The following is a 25,690-nucleotide window of genomic DNA, read 5'->3' as shown; positions in this document are numbered from 1 at the left end:
AGGTATTCACAGAAACAGCTACTGCATCACTGTTTAGATTTTAAGTTTCAGAGGAGCTCCAAAATATTTTATATTGTGTTTTAAGATGAAAGGATGGTATATCAGGAATTACCCCAGGCTACCCTTGACTCTTACTCTGCATTTTTATAATACAAAACTGGCTTTTTTTTCTATGTCCCTCTACCCATTTCTCTGTCAAGTGGAAGGTAAACCTAAATCTTAAAATCTGTACTCTCTTTTTACTCCATTTTTTCCTTTAACCTTACCTGGAAAATACACTGCTGAAGCCAGTGAGAATTCTTCCAAATAAAGCCATTCATCAGCATTATACATCAGAAACTCAACCTCTTTACCTACATAACAACAAAAAATATATGCTATTGCCAAGATAGATTAAGAAAGTCGAAGTCTAGGTAGCTGCTTTATTTCCAGGAGTTACTAATGACAATATATATTTTGAGTGTCAGAGCACTAGTCAAACCTATAAAAGAGATTGGTGACTGCTTGATATCAATGACGTTTTTAAAGTTTGTCTCAGGCTTGTGTAGTGAGTCCAGCACTTGTCTGAGTCTCAGAGGGGCAACAGAGTGGCCTCGTGCTTAGAGGAAACTGTATCTCAGCTGTGAGCAGCCAAAAGAGGTGTGAATGAAAGAATGAAAGTGATAAGAGCCATGACTGTGTTGTAGGAGTTCATGTTGTCCAGATTTCTACACCTACCCCCCCGCCCCCCAAAAAAAGTTAATAGGAGAAACTTGGAGAAACCCTCAACTGTAAATTATGTCTTTAATCCAATTACATCCTGTGGAGGATATCGGGATGAATTGACTGAATGATATGTTATAGTCCATGACAGCTCAGTGCCTACTGTCATCAGAAATGTTTCTGAAAGCTTGAAAGCTAGTGTACTGCATCCATCGGGTGTGTTTCTTAAGACTCTTAAGAATGTGATTTATTTTGTTTGGTTTTTTTTTGTTCTCAAGACCTGGAAATACATTCAGAGGCAGTAAACTGTCCCTGGATTATTGCAAGGGTAGAATATACTTTGTGGTGTACTATCCCTGTGGTGTTAGGCCTGCAACTGCCTTGGCAGTTCTTGGGGTTTCCCACTTTTGTAGAAATGGGGAGGGGTTGAGGTGGTCATGGAGCGTTAGAGTTCAGCTCTGAGGCTTTTGAGGGTTGGTAGGTCTTGTAGATGTCTAAGCTTGGGAGCATCAACTTGAGTTGGATGACTGAGGGGCTGAGTCCGTTCACAGGACCCAGTGTTTGCTGGAGAATGGGAGTGCAGCTGTGGATCAGATGAGACATGGTTACTTCTTATCCCATAGATCTTAGACAGATTTGGGGTATGAAACTAGAGATAGCACATGTAGAAAGTCCTCCTAAGAAAAAAACCTGTGGAGTGTAAAGAAGGTCAGACTATGGATCTGTTTGTTGGCAAGGATATTGCCATCAGAACACTGGGTAATAGATGCTGGCTGTGCTTAGTTTCACAAGAACCTCCTTGATCTTTTAGATGTAGCCATGTCCTTCTAACCTGCTTGTGCCAGAGGGACACTGCCATGATCTGTGTTCCTTAAAAATGAGGAGGTGCTGTGCAAGCAAGGACAACAAAGGTTAAGTGCTGGCAGGGCTTTGTGAGCCCCCGAGAACTGTGTCCCCACAGCAGGGTCTTTGCCAGCCTGCCGTATGTCCCATGGTTGGTTATGAAACCAACCATCTCCCCCCAGTACTAATGCTGTAGGAGATGTCCTATTTGCTCCTTGTGTCAGAGGTGTGAGTTCTGCTCTCAAAGCAGAGGACAGCAAAGACTTCCTTCATACCATTCACTAGAGAGGCCTTTCATATCCCACTGCCTGATTAGGTACCTTCCTTCGAAGCAACACCTTGGCTGCTTGGAGAAAGCAGTAAGTCCTCAGTAAGTCTCTCCCACCACTTTGCTGCAAGGGAGATCTTTATGGTCTCTCCTCAAATTGTTTACACCAGTCTATACCAGCTGATATTTTTATGACTTGTTTTGTGGACTGCACCTTGAAATGTAGAGGTCTCCCCTTCTTCTTCCCAGGCCAGCCAGTGGTGCAGGGTATGGCCGAAGGAACGTGCGCACCATGCAAAACCCTGTTCTCCTGGTTTGCATGCAAAGAATTGACGTCGCGAAAGAACAAAAGTCATTCAAACTGAAATTGCCTGTTTGCTTTTTTGTGTTTGGAGAAATACAGAGTGTGTAGTCCCAACAGAGGCATCTTGCAGCAAGAGCTGAATTTTGCTTTTGCGTCTCAAAAGCTGGAAGTCACGCGGGCCCGGGGAGTAACATAAAAAAAAGCTAGAACCTGCCAGAAGGAATTCACAATAAAGGGAGAGACTTTTTTGCTTTGTGACTAAAACACCTGTCACGGCTGCCAGGACTCTGCTAATTACACAATAACTTTATTATATCCCACTTGGAAGAACAAACAATACTTGAAGCTCCAAAAATGAGCAGCCTTTAGACTAGATTAATGCAGGCAGAATGACTTCATGGAGCCTGTGTTTGCCCTGTCCTCCCAGAAGCTCTGGGGAGTAAAATTGCTTGAAGGAACCCCCTCTCTGTTGCTAGTGCTACATAATAAAGTAATTATGCAATTAGAAATAGATTACTGATGGGAGAGAGGCATTTTCTATGCAATGTACATAAAAGACAAGCTACTCTGAATAGGTTTGTAACCTCAGTGCAGCATCTCTGCTTGTTTTTGCTTGAGCTTCTGGTAGTCCCTGGTAGCATCCAGACAGGAGAAAAGGAACATGTCTAGTTGAGTGTGTTTTTTCTTCCCATGTGAGTGTATAAGGGAGATCCTTATGGAAGGTTGCAGTACGGTCCCCACATTGCTCAACTCCTTGGGATTCTGTGTTTGCACAGCGTGAACGGCTACAGCATGAATTAAAGGGTTTCACCTTGTGATGGAGGCGTTTGTGATGTTGACTGGCAGGTTGGGTGAGAATAGATGGAAGTGGGGAATGATGTATTAAGGCCTGATGTCCACTGAGGTTTCCAGCTTTGGCAACTGATAGCACAGGCTGAAGTTAGAAGGTCTAAAGATAAAACAAAGCATAAGCCAAAAATTGGGGTACATCTGAATATTGTGAAATAGCTCTGTGTGGCTCTCAAGTATAGATGTTCTTTCCTTCATTGCTTTATTCTACCTATGGGAACAAGCCTGCTGTTGGTTAGGGCAAGATTAGAGCAGTGATGCTCCTGGGCGCAGGCATTTGGGTGTACGGAGTCATGGCTGGGGCAGGAGGCTGAAGGAGTGGGAGCACGGTTGCTGGCTGGGCCTCTACAGGAGGGAGATCAATGTGGGTGCATTTGGGCATGCTGGTGTTCTGGGGACTGGCTCTGTGGAGATAGACAAGGATACCTGAGTGCTGTGGGCTTGGGGGAGGCATGTCGACTGGCCCAGGAGGGCAGCGCTTGGCTACGGTGCTGATGGGTGCTGAGATGCTTGGGGAGTAAGAAGGTCTCTCATGTACATTGACCAAGGAGGTGGGTGCTGAGGGCTCCGTGCTCATGGAGCAGCAGCTTATGGGTCAGTGTAGAGGGACCACCATGAGGTCTCCACCAGGTCCCTCTCAGCCTAGCAGGGATCGATATCAGGTCCTGTGAGCACGGAGCAGATGGGGAATTGGGAGTTAAGGAGTACTTGAGATGGTGGCAGATGAATTAGAGGAGACAAGGAGAACAGAATCTTCTGGGTTTGTTGCAGATCACCCTAAAGGTTGTGGTGTTGACTTTTCCATATTTTGTTGAGTTCTCTCCTTTCTGCCATCCTTGGGTGTCTGTGGGCCTCCAAGGGGTGCCAGCATATGCAGGGATCCTCCTGTGGGAAACTCCCTCTTTAGCCTTGCTCCAGTGAGAGCAAATAATGAACACCAGAGAGGCCATGGAGACTCCCACTACCTCCATCCTGGGGGGGGGTGGTGATTACTCTGCCTCATTTCCTTGCCTGTCTGATGGTGCTGTGAGCTTTTCAGGGTCAGGAGGGTAAGGGGGAGGTGATGTCATTTGTGGTGGTGGTAGGACACAGCATGAACTAAGCAGGATCTGCTCCCTCATGAGTCCCTGCAGGTATCAGCCTGACTGAAGGTCTTCATGTATGTGCCTGAGTGAAACTGGAGGAGGGGAGATGAGGATGCATTGGGCAAGAGAAATGGAGTGAATATGGGTTTGGGGTGAAATAGATCTTCTTTGGGGGTGATGTTTTTCCAGTCTAAACTGGGTTATGTATTCTGCCAAGCTCACGATGCCAGGGTATACAGGCACCACAGGAACTGTTCTATCTTATGACAGCCCTAGGAGAGGACTTCGTGCAACACTCACCTCTGCTGTGGTGTCACCTGTAGCTACTTTAACTCCTGCAGGATTGTCAGCCTGGTACCCCAAAACCAGGAAAGAAAACTTGAGGTGTCTTCCCTGCCCTGTGAGGTGCCTGAGGATGGGCCAATTGCTGGGGTGCTAGGACAGGCATCCTGTCCAGAGGCTGCTGGTAGTCCACTGCTGATCCACAGTGATCCATGCCGTATGGTCAGCAGGGCTTGCGGGTCCCCTTTCCTCTGTTGTACCTGACGGATGTGCGTGGTGTTTACAGGTCCTGTGGCAGTGATCAGCGGAGAGGAAGATTCAGCCAGTCCCCTCCATCACATCAACCATGGCATCACGACACCCTCGTCCCTGGACGCTGGCCCGGATACAGTGGTGATCGGCATGACCCGCATTCCTGTCATCGAGAACCCCCAGTACTTCCGACAAGGTCACAACTGCCACAAGCCAGACACATGTGAGTGCCCGATCCGGCCAGAACACCCTGAGAGGACCAGTGCATGGGTTGGGGGGGATGGGGGAAGGAGGGGGAGGAGGAAGAAGTTAAGAGGATGAGGAAGAAGAAGAGGAGGTTTTTTGAGGAGAGTTGGTCTTGGTATGGTCCAGAAACCAAAGTGAATCTCAGGTTTCAGAATTCACAACATACATGTAGATGCTTCCAGAGAAGCCTTTCCACCCTCACCTTCACCTCCTTTCACCCTCCCTCCGCCACCCACCAGTCACCTTCCCCCCTTGCCTGAAAGTGCCATCTGAAGCCAGGCTCTGCCTCGTTGGCTCTGAGCGTGAAGTCCCAGGCATGAGCAAGAGCGGTCTGGGAGCATGGGAATGGATGTGACCCCTGCCTGGCCAGGGAAAGGACCTGCCTCCCCTTCCTCCTCCAGCAGTTTCCCAGCTATGGGGCTGCCTCCTTGGCTCCCCACCGGGCCAGGGAGAAGCTCAGGACACGTGGCCATAGATGGGGCAGGTGCATGGTGATAAAGAGCAGGAGGCTTAGATGTTGGATGTCTTGTTTTCATGGGCTTCTGTAAAGCTTTTACATCTTCCCCGTATAAATCTGGTTTGTGAACTGGGCTTGTTAGACTAGCAGGTGGTGATCAAGTGGTCCTCTCCATTTTGTGTTCCTAAATTCTGAGTGTAAAAGAAAAGCTCTGCGTACAAGGATGCTTTTCTGGGAGTCTCATACCGCTTCCCACATGAGTGGCGAGATGCAGCCTCCCCAACACGCAGCTCGCAGCCGGTAGTTGAGTTCTCCAAGGCCTCTTACCAGCTCTGAGACGCAAGCCAAGCAATGCGTGAGGTTCGCATAACATTCTTCTCCTGCTATTGCTCATCCTTTTGGTGTTTTGGTTCCAGGTAGAACTGGAAAAATAAAAAGCTTGCAAAAAAAAAAAAAGGGAAAAAACTCCAGCTTGTGCTATCTCTGTGGCCCAGCTGGAAGCAGGGAGTGCTGCGTTGAAGTCACCTCTGCTCTCCTCTTGGCTGCTGCTGACTCATGAGTGCAGGAAACATAACTCAGCCCCTGGAAACAGGGAGTAGGCCAATCTCCCAACCTGTGGAAACTCATTCAACATTAAGTGCTTGGCAGGAGTACGCTGCTCCCCAGCCACCACTCCTCCCGTCAGGGGATGGGGAGCTGCAGCCACTGCTCCCGTGGAGGTCTCCCTGGGGCAGCCCCTCCTGGGTGCTGTGAGCTGGTGCCTGAGCTGTTATCACTGTGCTTCGCTTGCCAGAGTGATGGGGTGTACCCAATGAATGCGCCCAGCTTTCCCTTTGATTTTCATTTTAATGTGCTAAATTTGGTCTGTTTGTAGAGAGGGGAGGAGGAGGGCGGTGATTAGACAGGAGCGGAGAAGCTGAATGTAGCGTGGTTTTTCTGTGCCGTTAATTATATATTTTACATTTCTTATAGCACCTCATCTCAAAATGATTTACAAACTCTGATGGCTTGGGAGGGGGGGGCTCCCCCGCTTTATTTTTACCTTCCCCTCCTGTGCTCTCTCAAATCTCTTTAATCTATGCGTCGACCATTGCAAGATGTGGGTGCTACTGCAGCTGTGCAGTAGCAGAGCTCAAAGGATTAAATTGTGCTCTGAGCATTTGCCCTGTGGGGCTTGTCAGAGCTGGGCAGGTCACAGGGGAAGTCGCTTGTGGCAGGATTTGGCCTCATAGTTTCATGGGGCTGGTTGGTTAGGATCTGAAGAGTTCACAGGGATGCTTGGGGGTGGCATCTGGAGCCGCTTCTCTCGTGGAAGGTGCCACAGGGGTGAAATGCAGCACTAGTGACAACTGTGCACATTTGGAAATCCATGGCAAATTGCCACCTCTGAGCTCCAAGTTTCCTGGGGCTGCGAGGCAGTGAGGCTGCAACCAAACCCCCACCACAGGCACTCCCTTTGGGTGCTAACAAGAGGCAAACCACAGCTGGATGCTGACAGGCTGAAAGCCCTTATATTTTTTAGATTTGCTTGTCATTCACAGGGCAAAACCCAGTCTTTGAGACCTCAGGCAGGGTTAGATTTGGTGTGTGTTTTGTATTTTAGTCCTCAAGACTTTACTTGGACCAAACTTTTGACTTCACTGGTGGCTTTGCTTGAGGCTGGAAAGTTTCATAATTCACCTTTTAAATTAACCATGCTTTGGGGAGCTTTTGCTTTAAGGGGTTTGTTTGATCTGATGTGCTCTGCTCAACTTAAACCTAAGCTGGAGAATATTTGTTGCTCCCATTATCCCCATGGTTTTCATGCCAGAGGGTTTTTCTTTCCCCCTGTGCAGAGCTTGGACACAAACAGTTCTTCATTTGGTGTCACTTGTAGAGAGGAGAACTCCTCTGGGCTGGGGAGTGCCTCGATGCCCAGCTGAGCTTGTACTGATGCAAGCTGTCATCTCTCTCCTGCCACCCACCTCCCACAGAGCTGCTATCCACCTGTAAGCAAAGGTGCTCCATGGCACCCAGCATCTCTCCTTTGCACTGTGTTGCTAGAGCAACATCTTCAGCAAGTAATTTCTTTCTCCATCGTGAAGCTTTTCTCCTTCCTTCCTCCTGCAAGCATCCCTCTGCTCTTGGATGTTGTCTGGGTTGAGGACATGCCAATACCCATTGCCGCGCTGCAATGAGGAGAGCAAACTCTATATGCTTAATGCAGTATTAATAGTACATTGATGTGATATAGATTTCTGTCACCCTCTATACTAGCAAACATCGCTTATCACGCAGGGATGATGGATGTTTATTCCCAGCCACTTAGCTCTGCATAATGGAATTGCAGCTGAAATATGGAGAGCGGCTCCCTGCCCACAGCGCTGCAGCCTGTCTCGCTCCCACCGTGCAGTGCTGTCCTCTGGGCTGCTCTTGTTAACGTGTCCTCAAGGAGATAGAGATATGTTCCTCACTGGGGATGTTCTGTCCTCACATCGATGGGATGAAGGGCACAGGAGCCAGCTCTCACCTCTGACTCTATGGGATTTTTGGAGTTGTCTCTTTACCCCCTTTCTGCTTCTGTCTGATTTAGAGAAGCAGGAGGGACAAGCTTGGCTCAGGGTCCTCTTTCCCTTCCTGGCTGAAGGCTTCTGGAAGAGCTGTGGAAGAAACTGCACCACCCTCTTTTCTTGTGATGAAGCATTGAGTCTTTGAGAAGATGCTATCCCCATCTTTACACTATAACTCCACGGCATGCTGGGCAGCACTAGGGTTTGCAACTAATCCTTGTTTCAGCCATCCTCAGCCCTACCTGGAGGGTTAAGCAAAAGCTTGGCAAGGGGGACAATCCAACTGCAAACTGATTTCAGAAGAGCTGAAATAGCCTTTTTTCTCCTGATCTTTTACATGTGGAAGTGAAACCAAGTGGCATATCTCCTCAGCAGATGTCAGCAGGAGGAGCGACAGGTTGTGATGAGTTTGCACCTCTCTATATTTGGAAACAAACAGATAAGAGGAGAAGAACAGGACTTGTGGAGCAAGCACCATGGACAGAATATCTGAAGAGGAGATACGTGTAGGACCATGCAGCTCAATCGTATGGTCAGTGATTTTGGTAATGCAAAACATGATCCAGTCTACCCTCATTTGTGTCCAGAATATTGCTATCAGTCCTTCTGGGCCGGAAAAGTCAGCTCATTATAATGGATAGTTCCTGATCAGTGGAAAAAAAGGGAGCCTCTGCTTGGAATAAGTATATGCTGCTTGGCAGTAACAGCAACTTTTAACCTTAGCTCCATCTCCTGATGTTCAGGATTTGAATTTGCAAAATGGGTAATTATGAGTAGCTGGAGATTTTTGTCATGAAAGACTGGTAAAGTTTCAGAAGAAACATTTTGGAAGATTGTTTTACTTTAAGAATAGTAATTAATAGCATGATGCAACAGATGCAGATTAGTTCTTGGATCTTGTATCTCAAGCTTTACTCAAATGCCACAGCACAGTTTTGCAGTTGTTCTGTTCTCTGATACTTCTTGTCAGACCAAAGAGGTCTTCTTGAGAATGACACAAATCAGAAAAAAAAATCCAAACTTAATGGAGAAAATTAATCAGGGGGCAAATCCTGTGCATAACCCAGTCTGTCTCCCATCAGTGGATGCTCCATTCCCACTGGTGCTGTGAAGCTAGACTTTGGGGGCAAGTGGTTTGATTTTGGTGGAGGTTGTTGCCAGACATGACCAGAGCTGGCTGTGTTTTCCTCTTCCAGGACTGGCACAGACTGGGGACTGGGATGCATTCTCCACACGGGTGGAGCAGCCGTCCTTCCGTACAGTCCTAATGAGAGTTTTTTTTCAACCTCATTTATTACAGGCTGCCCTGACATAATTACATATTCGAAGTTAGTAATTACACGTATTCATGCTAATTAAGTAATTAGATATAATTACACTAACTGTAAATACATGGTAATCGGCTAAAAAGAAGTACTTCAGAAAAAAACAAGGCAAATCACACAATAAAAGCGCCATCAGCACTCTTTCACTCAGTACCCTGTCTTTATCTTGTATTTCAGTGCAGTTTAAAAGGAACATTGTGGTCATTACAAAAATCATATTTTTTAAACAAATAGATTTCCTTACCGCTGCTTTTAATAGGTCTTGAAAACAAAAATGGGAAGGATATTTACCCTTATCACTGTGAATTCTTTTTGTTTGCCTAGTGTGTTTGATTCATCCTGGGCATGAGAAGCTAAAGAGTATGCAGCATTTCTATTTTTGGTCAGTTCATGTTCCCATTTTTGCCAAAAACAACAACAACATAAAAATAAAGACATAAAATGCTTGCAGTTTTATTTAGCTAAGAAAGAAAACTGAAACTGCTGGTAGTGGAAAAGAGAAACTTTCCTTTTTTTTTTTTTTTTTTTTTCCCCAGGGATAAGAGGATTTGTCAAATATTATTTTCACACAGTATAAATGTGGAGCCCAGTGTGAAGTGACAGCAGCACTCTGCTGCCCAGTGCCCAGCCTGGGGCTAGGCTGTACAGGTCTCAGTCCCTCCCACAGGTCTCTACTGTTTCTCCAGTTTCTCCAGACTTTTCTTTTCCTTTTCTCTCCTCTAACGTGAAAGCCCCAGGCTCTTCTCCAGCAGAACCCAATGTCCATAACTTCTCTGAAGTAGGCACTTGTGGGTCCAGTTTCTTCTTCACTGGGGCTCCTCACTGTCTTAGAGTCATGTCTTTCTCAGACAACCCATATGAGATGCTTTTAGGGGATTTAATGATGACCTATGAGTAGATGTAGACTCATTTATGTGTGTTTTGCTACTCTATTCTGTGTCTCCTAATTTGTCCTAACAAAGCCTGAGTTTGTGACTTGGGTCTGTGAAAAAGCCCTGACCTCAATGCTCAGCTATTAGCAGGTAGAAGGCATTAGAGGTCTCTGCAATGACCTTCTGCCTCCAGATTTCCTTTCCTTCTGCTTTGTGGTTGCTTCTCATAGAAAATGCTCTGAACTCCAAGTGCTGACATGGACGTCCTGCAAAAGATTTGGATGTTGAAGAAACCTGCAGGCTCTGGCTGGCTGCTGCCAGAGCAGATGTTGCAGGTATCTGAAAAAAAGTGTGAGCAACCAAATTTACTGCTTCTGTCCCCTGCTGGAGCAGAACTGAACTTCCCTTGTGCTCAACATCATCTTGTCCCCTTGCCCAGGCTGCAACATCTGACTAACAGGAGATCCCATGGCCAGTGGGACTTGATCCAAACTGCTCAGCTCTCACCAGCCCTCTCAGATGTTTTTTTCTTACCTGTGGCTGTTTTATGCTTTGCATCATTCCATCCAGCTCTGAAAGACCAAGTGAAAGAAATATCTGCATTTTCCAGAACTCAGAAGTCCAACCTGCATTTGCAGAGGTTCTGCCTGGCCCCTGCCTGCTTTAGAAGGAGCCACTGTAGCCAGCAGTGCAGCCCTGCCTTGCTCCAGATGTGATGTGCACCTGACTTGGTTTGCAGACGAGCCAATTACCTCCTGCAGCTGATTGGGTTTTAGATCCTATCTCTGTTACTTTAACATGTGGTTACTGAAGATATTTGTAGCAACACCCAAGATCAAAGGGGGCTGAGCAGGCTCCAGTCCCAGTGTGGGGAAGTGATGCTGGCAGTACAACTGCAGTGGGTTTTGATACATTGGGCAGCGACGTTCCTGGTGATGGGGATCCAGTAGGAAGAGAAATCCTTAAATCAAGCAGAACATGACTTTGGGCTGCTAATGTTGACCTGCTTCCAGAGAAGCTGCCCTGGTGATGGAAATACCTCTGGAATAGACATCAAGGAGTGGTCAGGGAAGTATTTTCTCATACAAAACTCTGCCTGTTCCTCTGGCCTAAAAGCATCTCCTCTGGACCATTTAATCCCAGTGTCTGTGGGTCCAGCAAGCAGGGTTGGCTTGCCTGGGGTGTTTTCGGAAATGGAAAGTGTGAGCTGTAAGCACTTAAGCCAGACGAGCGGATGCCCTGGGATGGTTTCCTTCTGGATTTGGAGTGGCTCTAGAACAGCAGGCTGCTCTTTCTTCCTGGCAGCCTCATCCCTGCATCAGATGGTTTGGACCGGACTGCCCAAGACATGCACCCTCTCATGGAGGATGTGTACGTGCACTCCTGATACTCCGTCTTGCATCCAGCCCCCTGCTCATCTCATATAGGGGCTCACACACTCTCCCACTGCTCTTGCAGTATTGCCTGGACCCCAGGCACACACCACCATCCCTGTGTAGGTGGGCACGCGTTCCCTACCCGCTCACCCATGCACCATGGGATGGTTATGGCATAAGACATTTGCTGAATCAGCTCTTCTTCATTCCCCATGGCTCAGCTTCCTGCACAGTGACACCTACGCACCGATCACATCTGCCTCTCACGACTGATGCTGCCGAAGCACATGTGGATTTATGCTGGGTGCCCTTGCAGCTCTGCCTCTCCTCGGCAAAGCCAGGGACACCACAATGTTCCTGACTAGGCAGTTCCCCTGCCAGGGATTGCCCAAAGCCATCAAAGATGGTTGTGTCTCCAGTTTTTAGTGGGTGTTCAGAGCTTGTCAAGACTCATTGTAGCAGGGTGAGAGAAGAGGAGTAGGATGAAATGGGGATAAAAAAGGTTTTCATTCCCTACGTTATTGGCTGCATGCCCAGGTATTGGTACTTCTTCTTATCCAGTTGCACTTGTAGTGCTCTTGACCCCATGGTGCTCTTAAACCTGAAGGAGGTGTCCAGGCCAGAGGAAGGAGGGCTCTGTTCATCAGCCAAGGCTCTTCATGCCTGTGGTTTTGTCCCTGCAAGACAAGAGGTATCGACATGGTGCATGACCGGAGGCTATTGCAAACTCAGGCAGCCCTGGTGTCAGGGGTAACAAAGGGGGTTCAAGAATATTCTCCTAATGGCTCATTGATTATGTGAATTTTTCTGTGGATGGCTATAAAAATAGCTGATGTGTGTATGTGTGCGTGGGTAGAGTTGTGGTACTGATTTCTTTTGGCCATCAGTTAAACGTTTGTCTTGCTTTTTAATGAGTTTACTGTGGCTTAAAAAAACTTTAAAAATGCTTGGCTGTTGGGAAGGTATCTGCAGGCTAGGGTACCTCTGCATTCCTAGGACAAGGGGCGTGTGCCCATGGTACCTGGCCATGGGGTACCCCTGAAAGCACTGGGAGCTCCCAGGCTTTGCAAGGACATCGTGTTGTGACTTTTTAGTCTAACCAGGCTGGTTTTCAGGTTTAAAATCTAGCTCTCAGAAGTGCGTGGGGACGCATCATGGTTGTCTCTCTGGTTAGAAGATTGCAGGTTCTCATTGTTTGTTCATTGTCTGGTTAAATTACGATTCCTAATTAAAAATAACTGCTATTGTTTGGGAGTTGGAACAGTTTTGCATGAACGCACACAGTAGGAATGTGATTAGTAGTGTTGCCCTGTGGGACAAGAAGTACAGCCCAGGATCTAGCAGAGAAGTGGTATGTCAGTAGAGTTTAAAAAAATTAAAACTTACCTTAAGTGCTGCTTTTGGGCTAGGTGGCCCAAAATACCCCCTTCAGTCCTGAAAACTGGGGAAAGACCCATGTAAAAAGATACTCTGCCTAAAGAGCTTCTCATGTCAAAGGGGGCTTTTGTTTCCCAGCCTGGCATGGTGGCTGGCTCTGGGAATATTGTGTGCGCAGGCAGTGATGGTTCCTGCGTCCCGGCAGCACGGGGCAGGTGGAACAGTGCCGCTCTCTGTAGGGTGGAGCTCGATTGCTTCTTGTATAATATAACAAAAATACAGAAATTGTCATTTGTGTTTGTTGAACATTTCCAGTCCTCCTCCTTGTCCTTATGGCTGTCTTGCCCTTGTCTGTTGTGGGAGTGGACAGAGAGTGAATTCACTGCCAGTGGGGTGGAGGAAGATGCTGCTGCTAATGGAAGCAGCACTTCTGCTGGTGTGCTCCTGAAGCCCTGACCTGAAGCAGCTGTCTTGCACCATGGTTAAGCATAAAGCACTAGCCTTGTTGAACTTGGTGTGATTTAGTGAAGTGAACAGACCCAGCTGAGAATTCAGCAAACCTATTTCCACATGTAGCTGATGTAAGATTTGTATGCAAGTGTCTTGAGGTGAAAAGTACATTGAATTCACAGCATGTAAGGATTGCTCTTGATGCCCGGGTTTGTCTCCTATTAAGGCAGGGTTTATTGCATAATCCATTTTTAGATTCCTGCATGCTCGTTCCTAAATAGACTGCAAGTTACTTAATGCTGGACCCTGCCTGAATCTGTTTTTCAGGCCCCCTCTCCCTGCCCCTACCTGGATAGATCCATTTAAGAAACAAGAACAAACTGAGACTTAGTGAAAGCATGAAAATTTCTATATGTACCACACCAGTGATCAGGCTGTCCTGCCATCTGAAGCTAAACGTGGTCAAGATGGGATGCAATACTCAAACTAAGCGATGACTTACAGTTTCATGTAGACTCAGCTTTTCCTGATATTAGTTCCAAGTTCCTATTTGTTGCTGATGTCACAAAAGTACCTGCGGTTCTGTGTCACAGTTGTGGGTCTGCAAAAATGTCACACTTTTCTTTCAGCCCTACTAACCTATTTTTCCTCAATGAATTGGAGCGCTGAGTCTGAAGGTTACTATACCTACCTATTTTTATATATATATATAATATATGTATTTGATCTATTTGAAATGTACTGGTTTATAATGTTTAGACACCTGTTCTTATCTTGCTAATATATTTTAACAGGTTTTACGTCATCCTTCCCTGTCCCACCACCACACCTTCTTTTTTCCCTTTGTGAGGGAAAAGGGACCTTTTTTTTTTTTTCTTCCTACAAGCATCTCTTAAATTCAGGACGAGCAGTTTCTCTGTCTCCCATAAATGTGACTAGGAGACAATGGAGCTAAGTCTCCTAAGTATATATGGCAAATTTGCAATTAAAAAAACCACTGGAACAAAATTACTTCAGCCCTTGTCTCCCTTCCCCCAGCCCTTCCCACCCCTCACCTCCTTCTTGCAGGATTAAGCTAAGCTAATCCTCAGATGAGCAAGATCTTTGGGAAAGCAAAGAAGCAAAGTAAAATCAAGGGAAGAGAAAGAAAAATCCTTCACACTCACCACTAATAAGGAAATTACGACTGTCCTACATTATGAATTGAATGAATTTTTAATGGTTAGAAATCCAGTTGATTTATAATGCATCCATCCTGGACTGCAGGGCCTGTCACCAGCTAATAAATAAACAACAGGCCTTTTGTATTGAAATGATCAGTCATTTTACATCTCTGCACTGTAATTGATGTGGAGCATTGAGCAAGAGGAGATGATGGCCATCAGGTGTATACTGAAGCAAAGGACCTCATGCTTCAAACCATACTTGAGTTTTTGATATACCAGAAAGTTGCATCCCAATCTTCAATTCTTCTCTCAGATGGGCCACAGCTTCTGCTTTATCCCATTGCTCACAATCCAAAACCAAAAAGAAATAAAGAACTTGGCAGAAGGCACCATGATTTTGAAAGGTAATTTTAAGCCCAGCTTAGGGCCCTACTTGATGTGTCTTATGCTCTAGGACAAGTTAGTTACCCCCAGACAACAAGAGAATCTCCATCTGAGGCGGAGTTCAAAGCTTTCTTCCTACACATGGAAGGAGATAGGATGCTTTGTGTCTGACCCTTGTTAGACACCTTGTTCAGGGTGGGGTAGATTGTGCCGTCTGTTCTCTCGATGGTCCTGGCTATCGGCATGGCCAGGCTGAGGCTAGTTCAGAGTCAGAGATCAGGATGAAGTCATATGAATCCCACCACAAATGTTCACAATGAGGGCTGTGTTAAAAATAAATCTTGGGCAAATTCCGGAGATGGGGTGGGGTGAGACTGTCCTGTTCTCATGCCAGATTCCAGCAAAGCCCAAATGTCAGGGGAACCTTACTGAGAGCACAGCAGGCAGCTGAGTATTTGAGGGGTGGGGTATATTTATCCTTTTCTTAATGAGGAGAAGCAACCTGGCATCGTGCACCTCCATTGTTTCCTGGAAAGAGGCATTTCTCCTTCCAGCCCATCAAGGGGCTGCCAAGCATCTTCATCTCCATTTTATGGATGAGGGGAGGCAGCTGGAAATACATCAATTTGCTCAAGGTCACACCAGGTTGCTGACAGCTAGCAGTCTGGCCCATGTTCAGCCCGCTGGACCGTGTTGCATATTTATGAGTCGCCACCTGAAGTCATTTTACAGCCAGTCTTTTGGAGTCAGGAGTTCAGATGGACAAACAAGTTCTTGGAGCTGTCAGCTGTAGATTATGATCCCACAAAATGGCAATTCTGAGCTTTTCCTGCTCCTTTCCAGATAGATTAGATTAAATTCTCCCTTTCCACCTTCATGACGGCCATGATACAGTCTAATGTTTCTGTTTTGCTCTCTCAACTAATTCTGAAGAGACCTTTCTTGCTGGCCTCCCAGGAGCTCTGCTAACCTCATTCCACCTAGGCATTGCCTCCTGGCCCTCTCAGTTGGAGTTGGTTGGAGCCCGAGTGCTGGGCTCAGAGGAAGAGCAGGGTTTTTTTACCTTGGCTTTAGATTCTGGCTGAAGGAATTGAGTGGGGAGCCTGGGATACAAGCCTTGCTGCCCAAGGAAAGCACCGCTTGCCAAGATGCAGACTTTCATCTTGACCTGGAGGAAGGAAGCACTTACTGCCTTATTTATTACATTTCCCCACAGCAGTGTAAATACTATATCCATGATAGATATGGATCTATGACTAATATAGAGATTTGAACTAAGTAATTGCAGTGCTTTTTTAATACAAGAGATCCTCAGCATCAAGTAGTATTAATGATCTGTCTTGACGTGGTCTCTGCAGAGGGCAATTGCAAACCCCAGTTCCGTGAGAATTTGAGAAATTGGGGGAGAAATCCTAATGTGCTGTTCATCCCCTCTGTTCCCTTTGGGACACTCCAGAAAGAGTATCCTGTCTGCTGATTTTTTCTCAGCTTTCCCTAGGCTCTCCAAGGATGGGAAGTCTAAGTGAGTTTTGGGAAAACAAATCCCTTTTGTAGGCAGGCTGGGCTAGGCTGTCAGAGGAGGCAACTTTGAGAAGAAATGTAATACAAAGATCCTAGCAGCTCCCTGTGGTCACTGACAGTTCTCTGGACATTTCTGGAAGAGTAAAATGATTAGTTACAGTGAGATAGCTAAATTCAGACAGAGGTAATGATATTCTATGTCTCTGTTGATCTGAGCCTTGTCTCTTCTCTGTAGCTTTAATATGAAGTGCTCCATTCCACTTGCTTTCTGAAACCCTTGTGCAGCCTTGCTGCTGTGTGCTATTAAACAGGTGGCTACGTTATTATGAGAAACTCTCTATAAAGTCCACTCTTTAATGCCTTAGAATCTTTGGGGAGGAATTTAAGATATTAATAAATATTAAAATTTAACACCTAATACTTCTTTGCAGTGACATCATTGTGGGGGAAGGGATAACGGGATAGTAATTGCAGGATGTGCTGTGGGTCATTTTGTGTCTTGCATCACTGGTTGCAGAGAGTTGGTAGCCCGGCTGGCTGGTCCTTCTCGCTCCCTGCTGTAGGTGTGCTAGATGCTGGTGTTACAGCTGCAGAGCTCTAAGGCCTCTTTAAATTAATGGAGCTGTCTGAGAAGGTTATGAATGTCTTTTCAATTTATTTTTTTTCCCCCCAAACATAGCATCTCAAGCCTTGAATCAGGCTGTTAACCTTTTGCATTTGTCTCTTTCTAGCCATTTTCTTCTTTAATGTTATTTCTTTTCCTTCTTCTACCATCACCCTTTTAACACGAACGAGGGCAGGGGAGACCTGTGGACTCCATAGCTCATGTTCTTGCATTGTCAGTCCTGGAGGACCAGGTCTTGCTGACCTCTGTGGGCTGTGTTGAGTGGGGAGCGTGGGCTCAGGTGTTTCTTTGCTACAAGAATGGTAGCTCATTAACACTCTGTGCCCTGCAGATAACTTTTATTGATCATCAGCTACTTAATCAAAAACTCTATCACAGTTTGCTTCGATTATTCTTTTCCATCTCTTCATCTCTGGAGAATCAGTTTAGCTAAAGTTAATGTACTCATTATGCAGTTGGGAAACCACTGCCACAGACTGCTATGTAAATCATAGGTTTCAGGAAGGTTTGTGTTCTCCTTCTTGTGTGTAGCAGGATGAATATATTGGGTGCACATTCCTCCACTTGATGGGGTGAAAAAGGCTCTGGGGGAGTTGTGTTGAGCTGGGTTTTGACCTGCCTGGGGTCGCAGTACTCACCTTCCAAGTCATGCAGAGCCCAGGCACCACATCTAGATCCTCACAGTCCCGGTACAGTGATGACCAGCACTGTTGCTTACACCTAGTGCTAACTCACCCTCACCTTTCCAGAGACATGTGGTAGCCTCCACATCATCATAAATACCTACCAACATGTGCACCTGGACTGCTGGAGACCTCCCTCCCCTCTCATAGAGGGATGTTTGGGTTGAAACAACTTTCTGGAGTTTTCTCTGCTGATGATTGCTCAGCTCTTGGGTGGTGAGGACTTTCCTATGGGAAACCAAGTGCTCAGGGTATAAGAGGACTGGGATGGGGTGTAACATGTGTAGGGGTATGCTGAGGAGGCATGGGCAGGGGATGTTTGAGAGATCGGAGGTGAGAGGAGAGCTGCGTGCCAAACTATGATGGCAAAAATCTGCACAGCTGGACCGTGTGTTTGGTTTTTATTTTCTGATGATCTGTGTGCACTGTATATATAGATACAGAAGTGGTGACTTACAGTAAAAGTAGGACATTAAATCCCCTATCTAAACAGATCTCAGCACTCCTGAAATCAGCACCTTGAGCGTGTTGATGTTGGGCATTTTGCTGACACAATAAGGGCCACAGCTGGAAACCTGCTCTGTAAATAGTGGCTCTACTCATTGGGAAACCATCAGAGCTCCGGGGAGGGGAAGCAAGGAAGCTGTGCAGGAAGTTGCAAATGTATTTCCCAGCACTTGCCATGTTTTTAATGACCAGCTCTGAGAAATGGCCAGTTGGAATGGGGACACAGGAAGGGCTTGGGAGAGACAGGAGTGCTGCTCATTCCTTCTGCTCCAAACTTATCTCACACTCTGGTTATGCTTGATGTCCTGATATGATTCATTTTTGTCTTTCAATGTTTGCTGCATAAAATCATTCTCCTTGATCCTATATGCTATCAGGGCTACATATTCCGTGCTGGTTATGGTGTTGCAGTGACCTAATTTGATTGCGGAGGGTCGTGTCCTGTATAATGTTGTCTCATTTTCTCAGTAGTCGATACAAACTCGGTTTTATTTTCTTTGTAAAGAAAGTAAGCGGGGACAGGAGCCTGGCATCCATGGCCAAGCTTATACCTGCAGCTCTTACCTTGTTGCCTGGTTGTGAGGCTGTGATGGCACACATAGTTGAATGGGACCTGCAGGCTCCTTTTATGTGGTTTTTTGTTGTGGTTTGTTTTTTGTTTTGGTTTTTTTTTTGTTTGTTTGTTTGTTTTTTTTTCCTGCTGGTACTGAAAGAGAGAAAGGATGGAAGCTACAGCAGAGAAAGGTCCTCATTTGATCTGCTGGCACCTCTGATTTGCCTCAATGAGTCATTATTCCAAAAGACTGGATGCCCTGTTGATGGAACCTATCTCTGGAGGAGGGTTAGCTGTGTCTCCCCACAGGACCTGGATGAGTGTTTAGCTTTCTCCTTTGGTCTCCAATTAGATGCTCAGTCCTTGGAACCTCTGTGTTTCACCTGCCTCAAAGACCCTTAACCTTCCTTACACCTCTGTTATTTATGAGTAGCTCAGAGGGAAAAGGAGGGTCTGGTCTCAATTTGTGTGGCTCATTTGCACGTGAAATAAGCTTGTCATTTCAGAAGTGGTGACAGCAGCCTGGGTCTCCTGGCCCTGCTGCTCTCGTTCAGCATGGCTTCAACAGCTCCAAGGCTGTGGCTTGGTGAGCAGTGGCAGGGCTTGCTCATAAGCTGGAAATATCATAGTATCATTCAGGTTGGAAAAGACCTTTGGGATCATCGAGTCCAACCATCAGCCCTACTCTACAAAGTTCTCTCCTACACCATATCTCCCAACATATCACTGTGTTTTTGCAGAGTTCATTCAGAAGACAGTATTTTTTCAGGAGCTCATAAAGGAGGTGTCAGCCCAGCATTTGGTTTGTGGGAAAAAGAACCTGCTTTTGCAAACAAGATTGCAGCAAGGGCTTAGCTCTGGCTCATGTGCCATTTCTGCCAGCTGGGATTGCTGGTGTGGCAAATTATTTAGCTGATGGTTTCATTGCTATTTTCCTAATGGGTCCTGGACTTTCTTCCTTTATTTTCAGGGCATTCCTCATTCTCAGCCCTGCCTCCTCCTGTCCCATTGGATGTTCACTGGGCATTTGATTAAAAATGGATTTGTTGTGGTGACAGAGCAGGAGTCAGAGAGCTGTTGGCAGGCAAAATGGACCGTGATTTTGCAGCTTTAGCTGCAGGTAGGAGTTGAATAAATAAGTCAACAGATCTGCGTTCCTGATGTGACACCAAGCAGGCTCCCTTGTCTTGGGTGAAGGATATAGCGGTGACAGGAAGAGGCCAAGAAGTGGAGTGGCAGTGATCTGTGTGGCCAGGCAAGGACCAAGGCAACGGGATCATGAGCCTCGAGGGAAGGAAGAAAGGGAGCAGGTTGGACATTTGCCACTCGTGTGATCCTCCTTGGCAGGATACCAGGTCTCCGTGGGCCAAGCACCTGGCACAGTCGAGCCAATGTCCCTGATTTGTTCTTGGTTTCAAAATATTTAATCAGAGAATCAAATATGAAGTCTCTTTAAGAAGACACTGGCACACAGCAGCTGGCTGAGTGTTGCAATCAATGTATCCGCTGTGGAATGTTTCCTGCAGAAATATTACATCCTCTCTCATTTACTTGATGATCTTTAGGGTGAATCAATCAAAAAATGCCACACACAAATAGTTCAGCCTGTGATCCTGTGGGTGTCCATTAGAGAAGCATTTGCTCTGTGTTAATGGACCTGTTGATTAACAAACAAACCATTGCTTTTTAAATAGAAAGATGTTGCTTGATGGAAATTGTTAGCATTCACTTTTCTGGTGCCCGACCTCCCCTACGTACTGCTCTTGTTCTGTGCTGATGCAGGCAACTGCTGCAACAAAACCCAGGCCTGTACTGCTGGAGAGAAAAGCACTCACATCTCACCCAAGTGGTTATCAGAGGTGGACCTTCTCCTGGAGGTTGGAAAGGACACAGAGAGACTTCTTTGTACTCAGCGTGTGGTTTCATCAATGTGTGTCTTGTTCTGTTAATCGTGTTTTCAGCACCAATCAGCCTTGGCATGCAATGCCCTGTTGGACTTCAGCAATGTCACAGGAAGATCCCCCCTTGACATCCCAAACAGGTTGAGACCCAGCAGCTCCTTGAGGAGTCTGTCTTGGGTTTTACACAAGGCTGAGTGCATGGGAGTTTTTATTTGGGTCTGTAAAGCCTCTATGCTGTTGGAGCAATATTGTGTTCATTTCCTTTCCCTACAACATGAACATTTTCCTAGTCTCCACTTTTTCTGGGTGTAAAATTGCCCATGTTGTAGTATTAGTTCTTGCTTTTCTGATGCTAGCATGGCATGAACCCCAGCTGGCGTTTTAAGCACTAGAAGAACAGGATGATACCTATTGCTTAGAAGGTGTCCTTACCCATCGGAAATCCCCTGCACCAACCTGGGTGGACCCAACCCAGTGATGACCAAAGCTTTGGAGACAGGGAAACAGCACGTTTAGTGCTGCCAGAGCTCTGGTGTGGCACTAGAAACACGCTCCCTGGACATAGCTCGGGACAGACCAATGTACTGAGCCATGTAACACAGCTAATTGCAGAGAGGCAGTCACACAGCAGGGCTGACCAGCCTGAAAGGACCAGGGTTGTGGCTGTAGGTTGTGTTTAGCCCCATGCTGGTAGCTGTCAACAGCTGTTCTGCTTTCTGGGAAGTGTGTTTGGATCCTTGCTGCTCAGCCAGAGGCTGTGGGGGCATTTGGTCCCCGCCTAGGCTGCTGGTGCAAAGCAGCTGCTGTTCTGTCTGACAGGCCAAGCATCACTCCAGGCTGCTGCAGAGAGGACCAGCCCCTCTGTGTCACTTGTTTAGCTCCATCCTTTATTGCTACAAACCAACTCACCTATAGCTGTCCTTCCCACAGCTGGTGGGAGTCAAAGTGACGAGGCAGTTAGTGGATTAGGGCAGCAGAGTGAAAACCATTTGGCGTTTCTATCCCGATTCTTCTGGGTGCCTTTAATTAGCATGATTGCTCAGCACGCGATTTTGCCATGTTCTTTAGCTCCCCTGGTTAGAATAATTATTCCCCCAGCTCCTTTTGTTCCAATTCCTGATCGCTTACAAAGTCTCCTGTTAAAAGCCATTAAATCCGTAATGTAAAGTGAGAGTAAATGTTCAGTAGCGTTATGCTCTCAGCCCCACACGTGTGCGCTCGCGCTCTCTCCAGCCCCTCTCCGGCACTCCTCTGCTCCCTGCCACGTGCTCTGTGCTGCAGCATCGCTCTCTGCTTTCCTCTCACACGCTTCCCCACTGGCCATCCCACGTGTCCCACATGCAGCAGGTTGTGTGCATACTCTCACTGCTTTCTGCTAGCTGTTTTGGTATCGCTCAGCTCGTTTTCCTCTGTGCATGGGCTAGTTTTGACACTGAGGTTGAATTCAGGACTGTGGACTGTGATCTCTTACACGTAGTTGCGTGTGCATATATGAAATTGCTATTAGAAGTGTATGTTTTTGCATGTTTTTACCCCACTGTGGGCAGCTCTTGCTTTGAGGAACAGCATACATAGAGGAATCATAGAATAGTTGGGGTTGGAAGGAACCTTAAGATCATCTAGTTCCGATCCTCCTGTCATGGGCAGGGACACCTTCTACTAGACCAGGTTGCTCAAAGTCCCGTCCAACCTGGCCTTGAATACTTCCAGGGAGGGGGCAACCACACCTTCTCTGGGTGACCTGTTCCAGTGTCTCACCACCCTCACAGTAATATCTAATCTAAATCTACTCTTTTTCAGTTTAAAACTGTTACCCCTTATCCTATCACTACACCCCCTGACAAAGAGTCCCTCTCCATCTTTCCTGTAGCCCCCTTTAAATACTGTGAGGCCATTGTAAAATCTCCCCAGAGCCTTCTCTTCTCCAGGCTGAACAACCCCAACTCTCTCAGCCTGTCCTCACAGGGGAGGTGCTCCAGCCCCCTGATCATCTTTGTGGCCTCCTCTGGACCCACTCAAGCAGGTCCATGTCCTTCTTATGTTGGGGGCCCCAGAGCTGGACCCAGCACTGCAGGTGGGGTCTCACAAGAGCAGAGTAGAGGGGGAGAATCCCCTCCCTCGACCTGCTGGCCACACTTCTCTTGATGCATCCCAGGATACCGTTGGCTTTCTGGGCTGCAAGCACACGTTGCTGGCTCACAGTCAATTTTTCATCCACTAATACCTCCAAGTCCTTCTCCACAGGACTGTTCTCAATCCACTCCTCGCCCAGCCTGTATTTGTGCTTGGGATTGCCCTGGCCCATGGGCAGGACCTTGCACTTGCCCTTGTTGAATTTCATGAGGTTTGCATGGGCCCACCTCTCCAGCCTGTCCAGGTCCCTTTAGACCCTTGGCACATCCCTTCCCTCCAGCGTGTTGACTGCACCACACAGCTTGGTATCATCGTCAAACATGCTGAGGGTGCGCTGAATCCCACTGTCCATGTCCCCAACAAAGATGTTAAACAACACTGGTCCCAACACCGACCCCTGAGGAACACCACTTGTCACAGGTGTCCACTTGGACATTGAGCCATTGACCGCAACTCTTTGAGTGTGACCATCCAGCCAATTCTGTATCCACCGAGTGGTCCCTCCCTCAAATCCATGTGTCTCCAATTTAGAGACAAGAATGTTGTGTGGGACAGTGTCAAGGAGGACATGTCCTGGCTGTGGTGGCAGGCAGGACTTCTGATCATAGATGATGGAGAATAGGAAATAACTTGTTTTTTTTAAGTAAAGCTTTTTCCATTTTTCTCAAGTGTGAAATCCTCTGGCAGAGGGAAAATGGGTTTTGGATAGTTGCATTTTTGGGAGTTTCCATGCTGCAGTGCCTCCCTATTTGGAGGCCTGGAAGCTCAGCTCCTTCTCTGTCCCTCATCTCTGCTGATATTTGATCAGCATATGCCAGTAACACAAGCGGGACAGACACAAAGGCTTGCACAGAATTATATGGGGTGAAATAAGATTGGTCTGAAGCATTTTAGATGCCTTGTGCATTTAGATGACTTGATGTGAGAGGGAGAAGGGAGAGAGGGAGACTTCTTTGCAGACCCAGAACGAAACTAGGTCAGAGAAGGGTATAGAAGGGTATGGCAGTCATGTAGTTTAAGCTTGAAGCTGACTGCCAGAGCAAAAATTCATAGCTAGACCACCTGCTGGAAAAACTTTGTAGGAAAGAAACCCTGGTCCTTCCTCCCTCCTTTGAATGAAAACTCCTAATTCACAACAGCCACACACTTTGAGCTTAGGTCTTGGTTGCTGTCCTGCTGTGATGTGCCAGTTCTACCCTGCTCTGCAAAGCAGTGTGGAGTGAGGGTCTCCTTGTACAGCAGCAGCACCCCTGGTGCACTGCCTGGGGGGCTCCCTACTCACCTCATCTCTGCTTTGCTGGCTGCAAGGAACTTTATAGGTGCTTCATACCTTCTCTTGCAAAAACATACTATGTTTCATGTGTGTTTTGTGGGAGCAAAACCCTTTCTCCCCTCCTGCAGAATGAAGGCCACCACAAATACCTGCCACTCATTTGGTTGGCACTACCCAAATTGTTCCGTGGGACCAGCATGATCCCAGCACAAACTTAAGTTCCTCTGTTTGCTGTCCCCTCTTCCCTTGGGGAAAGCACAACCTGCTCTGGGGTGTGTTTTAGAGCTTGCTACACACTGGCAGGTACCAAAACATGGTCTTGAAACAAAATCTGGAGCTCGGAGCTCTACCCTGGGAACATTAATGACACTCTTCTGATATATTTTGGTGTAGAAGGCAACTTATTTTAAGAACCATCTAGTGGGGCAATTATCAAGAGAAGAGCTGTGGTGGCAGCCTTCATTTCTGAAACAATCAGCAGAGTAGAAGCTCTGGAGTGGCACAAAGGACAATAATGCCAGACAACGCAGCATCCAAACAGCCTAAAAAATCAACAAAACCTTGTTCCTCAAGGCTCCCTGCTGCTCTCACTGTGTTTTTGCCCTCAGCTCTTCCTGTTCCTATTTACAACTCCTCTAGTGCTCTTTGCCTCCTTGACTGCTGAGATCTCCCACACTCCTCAGTTTCCATCCTCAGCTTGTAAACTCCACAAAATTGCATTTCCCCACAGGAAGCTCCTCCCAACACTTCAGGCTCTCAGGCTTGTACTGCTTCTGGGCTTTCTGGAGGGCAGCTCTGGCCTTTCTAGACCATCTATTGCTGGAGCAGATAGCAGAGTAAAGACACTTGAGCAAGCAAGGATTTATCCTGGGCCTTGATCAGCTCCTCCACCAGCCTCTTCCTGTCCTCTGAAGAGCAGGAGAGCATCCTTGGCACTGCATGGGCAGGGAAGGTCCCAGTTGCAGACTGTAGCAGTCGTGTGTTTTCCTATCCACCATGTGTGTCTCCTTTTGGAGTCTGCTCTCATATCCCGATGATCTGGCTTTACCAAGCACTTCTGTCCCCTTCTAGACCCCAGACCTTCTAGAGAGGACAGGAGCCTGGGAGCTGGGTTTATTCCCTGTTGAGTACCCATGACTGGCATTGGTTCCTGCAGAGACCTTGGAGAAACCATGGTCCTGCTCCGTGCCACCATTTTGCCATCTGTGTAATGAATGTAACAGCTCCTGCCTCCCCAGGGAATGAGTAAGGTGTAACAAATTAATGTTTATGAAGTGCTGTCTGGCTAAAAAGGAAGTTTGCAACAAGGCTGTTGCTGTTCTAACTCAGGGGCTTCCTTTGCTGGTTGGCTCTTTGATATGGCAATCTGTAGTACTGGTAGATCAGCTGTACCATAATTGGAATTTATCAGCATTTAAGGAACATGAGCCCAACCAGGTTCTTTCCCAGTGGATATTCATTTCTGGGCAGATTAGTCAGTAGTTTCAATAACTCTGTGTAAAATGCTTAGGGTAACTATTGCTATCTGAAGCAGCTGGGGAACAGAGGCAGTGTCAGAGGGACGTGGATACCTGTCAGGCAAAGTGGAAATGAGAAGCTCTTGTAACACTGTGCACAGTGCTTGAATTGGCAGCACTCTGAGGGCTGACTTGAAAAAAAAAAAAATATTAAAAATTGACAAAAGAATATATTTGAAAACCAAAGCGA

The 25,690-nt window shown here is 46.8% G+C and overlaps 1 protein-coding gene across 4 annotated transcripts in view; it reads left to right on the top strand.

The window, feature by feature from the left end:
- Positions 1–25,690, top strand: part of NTRK3 (neurotrophic receptor tyrosine kinase 3) — a 216,315-nt gene that overhangs the window by 112,769 nt on the left and 77,856 nt on the right. For all 4 annotated transcript variants that reach the window (XR_012630407.1, XM_074880480.1, XM_074880483.1 and 1 more), the window contains exon 12: positions 4,620–4,808. Coding sequence is in view for 3 of the 4 variants with exons in the window: in XM_074880480.1 (XP_074736581.1) it covers positions 4,620–4,808 (189 nt within the window). In the remaining variant the exon portion in view is untranslated. The remainder of the gene's footprint in view (positions 1–4,619; positions 4,809–25,690) is intronic.

This window comes from Strix uralensis, chromosome 11 (assembly GCF_047716275.1).
Source record: "Strix uralensis isolate ZFMK-TIS-50842 chromosome 11, bStrUra1, whole genome shotgun sequence".
Taxonomy (NCBI): Eukaryota; Metazoa; Chordata; class Aves; order Strigiformes; family Strigidae; genus Strix; species Strix uralensis.
Note: the sequence above shows the minus strand (reverse complement) of the source record. Positions and strands in the feature narration are given on the sequence as shown.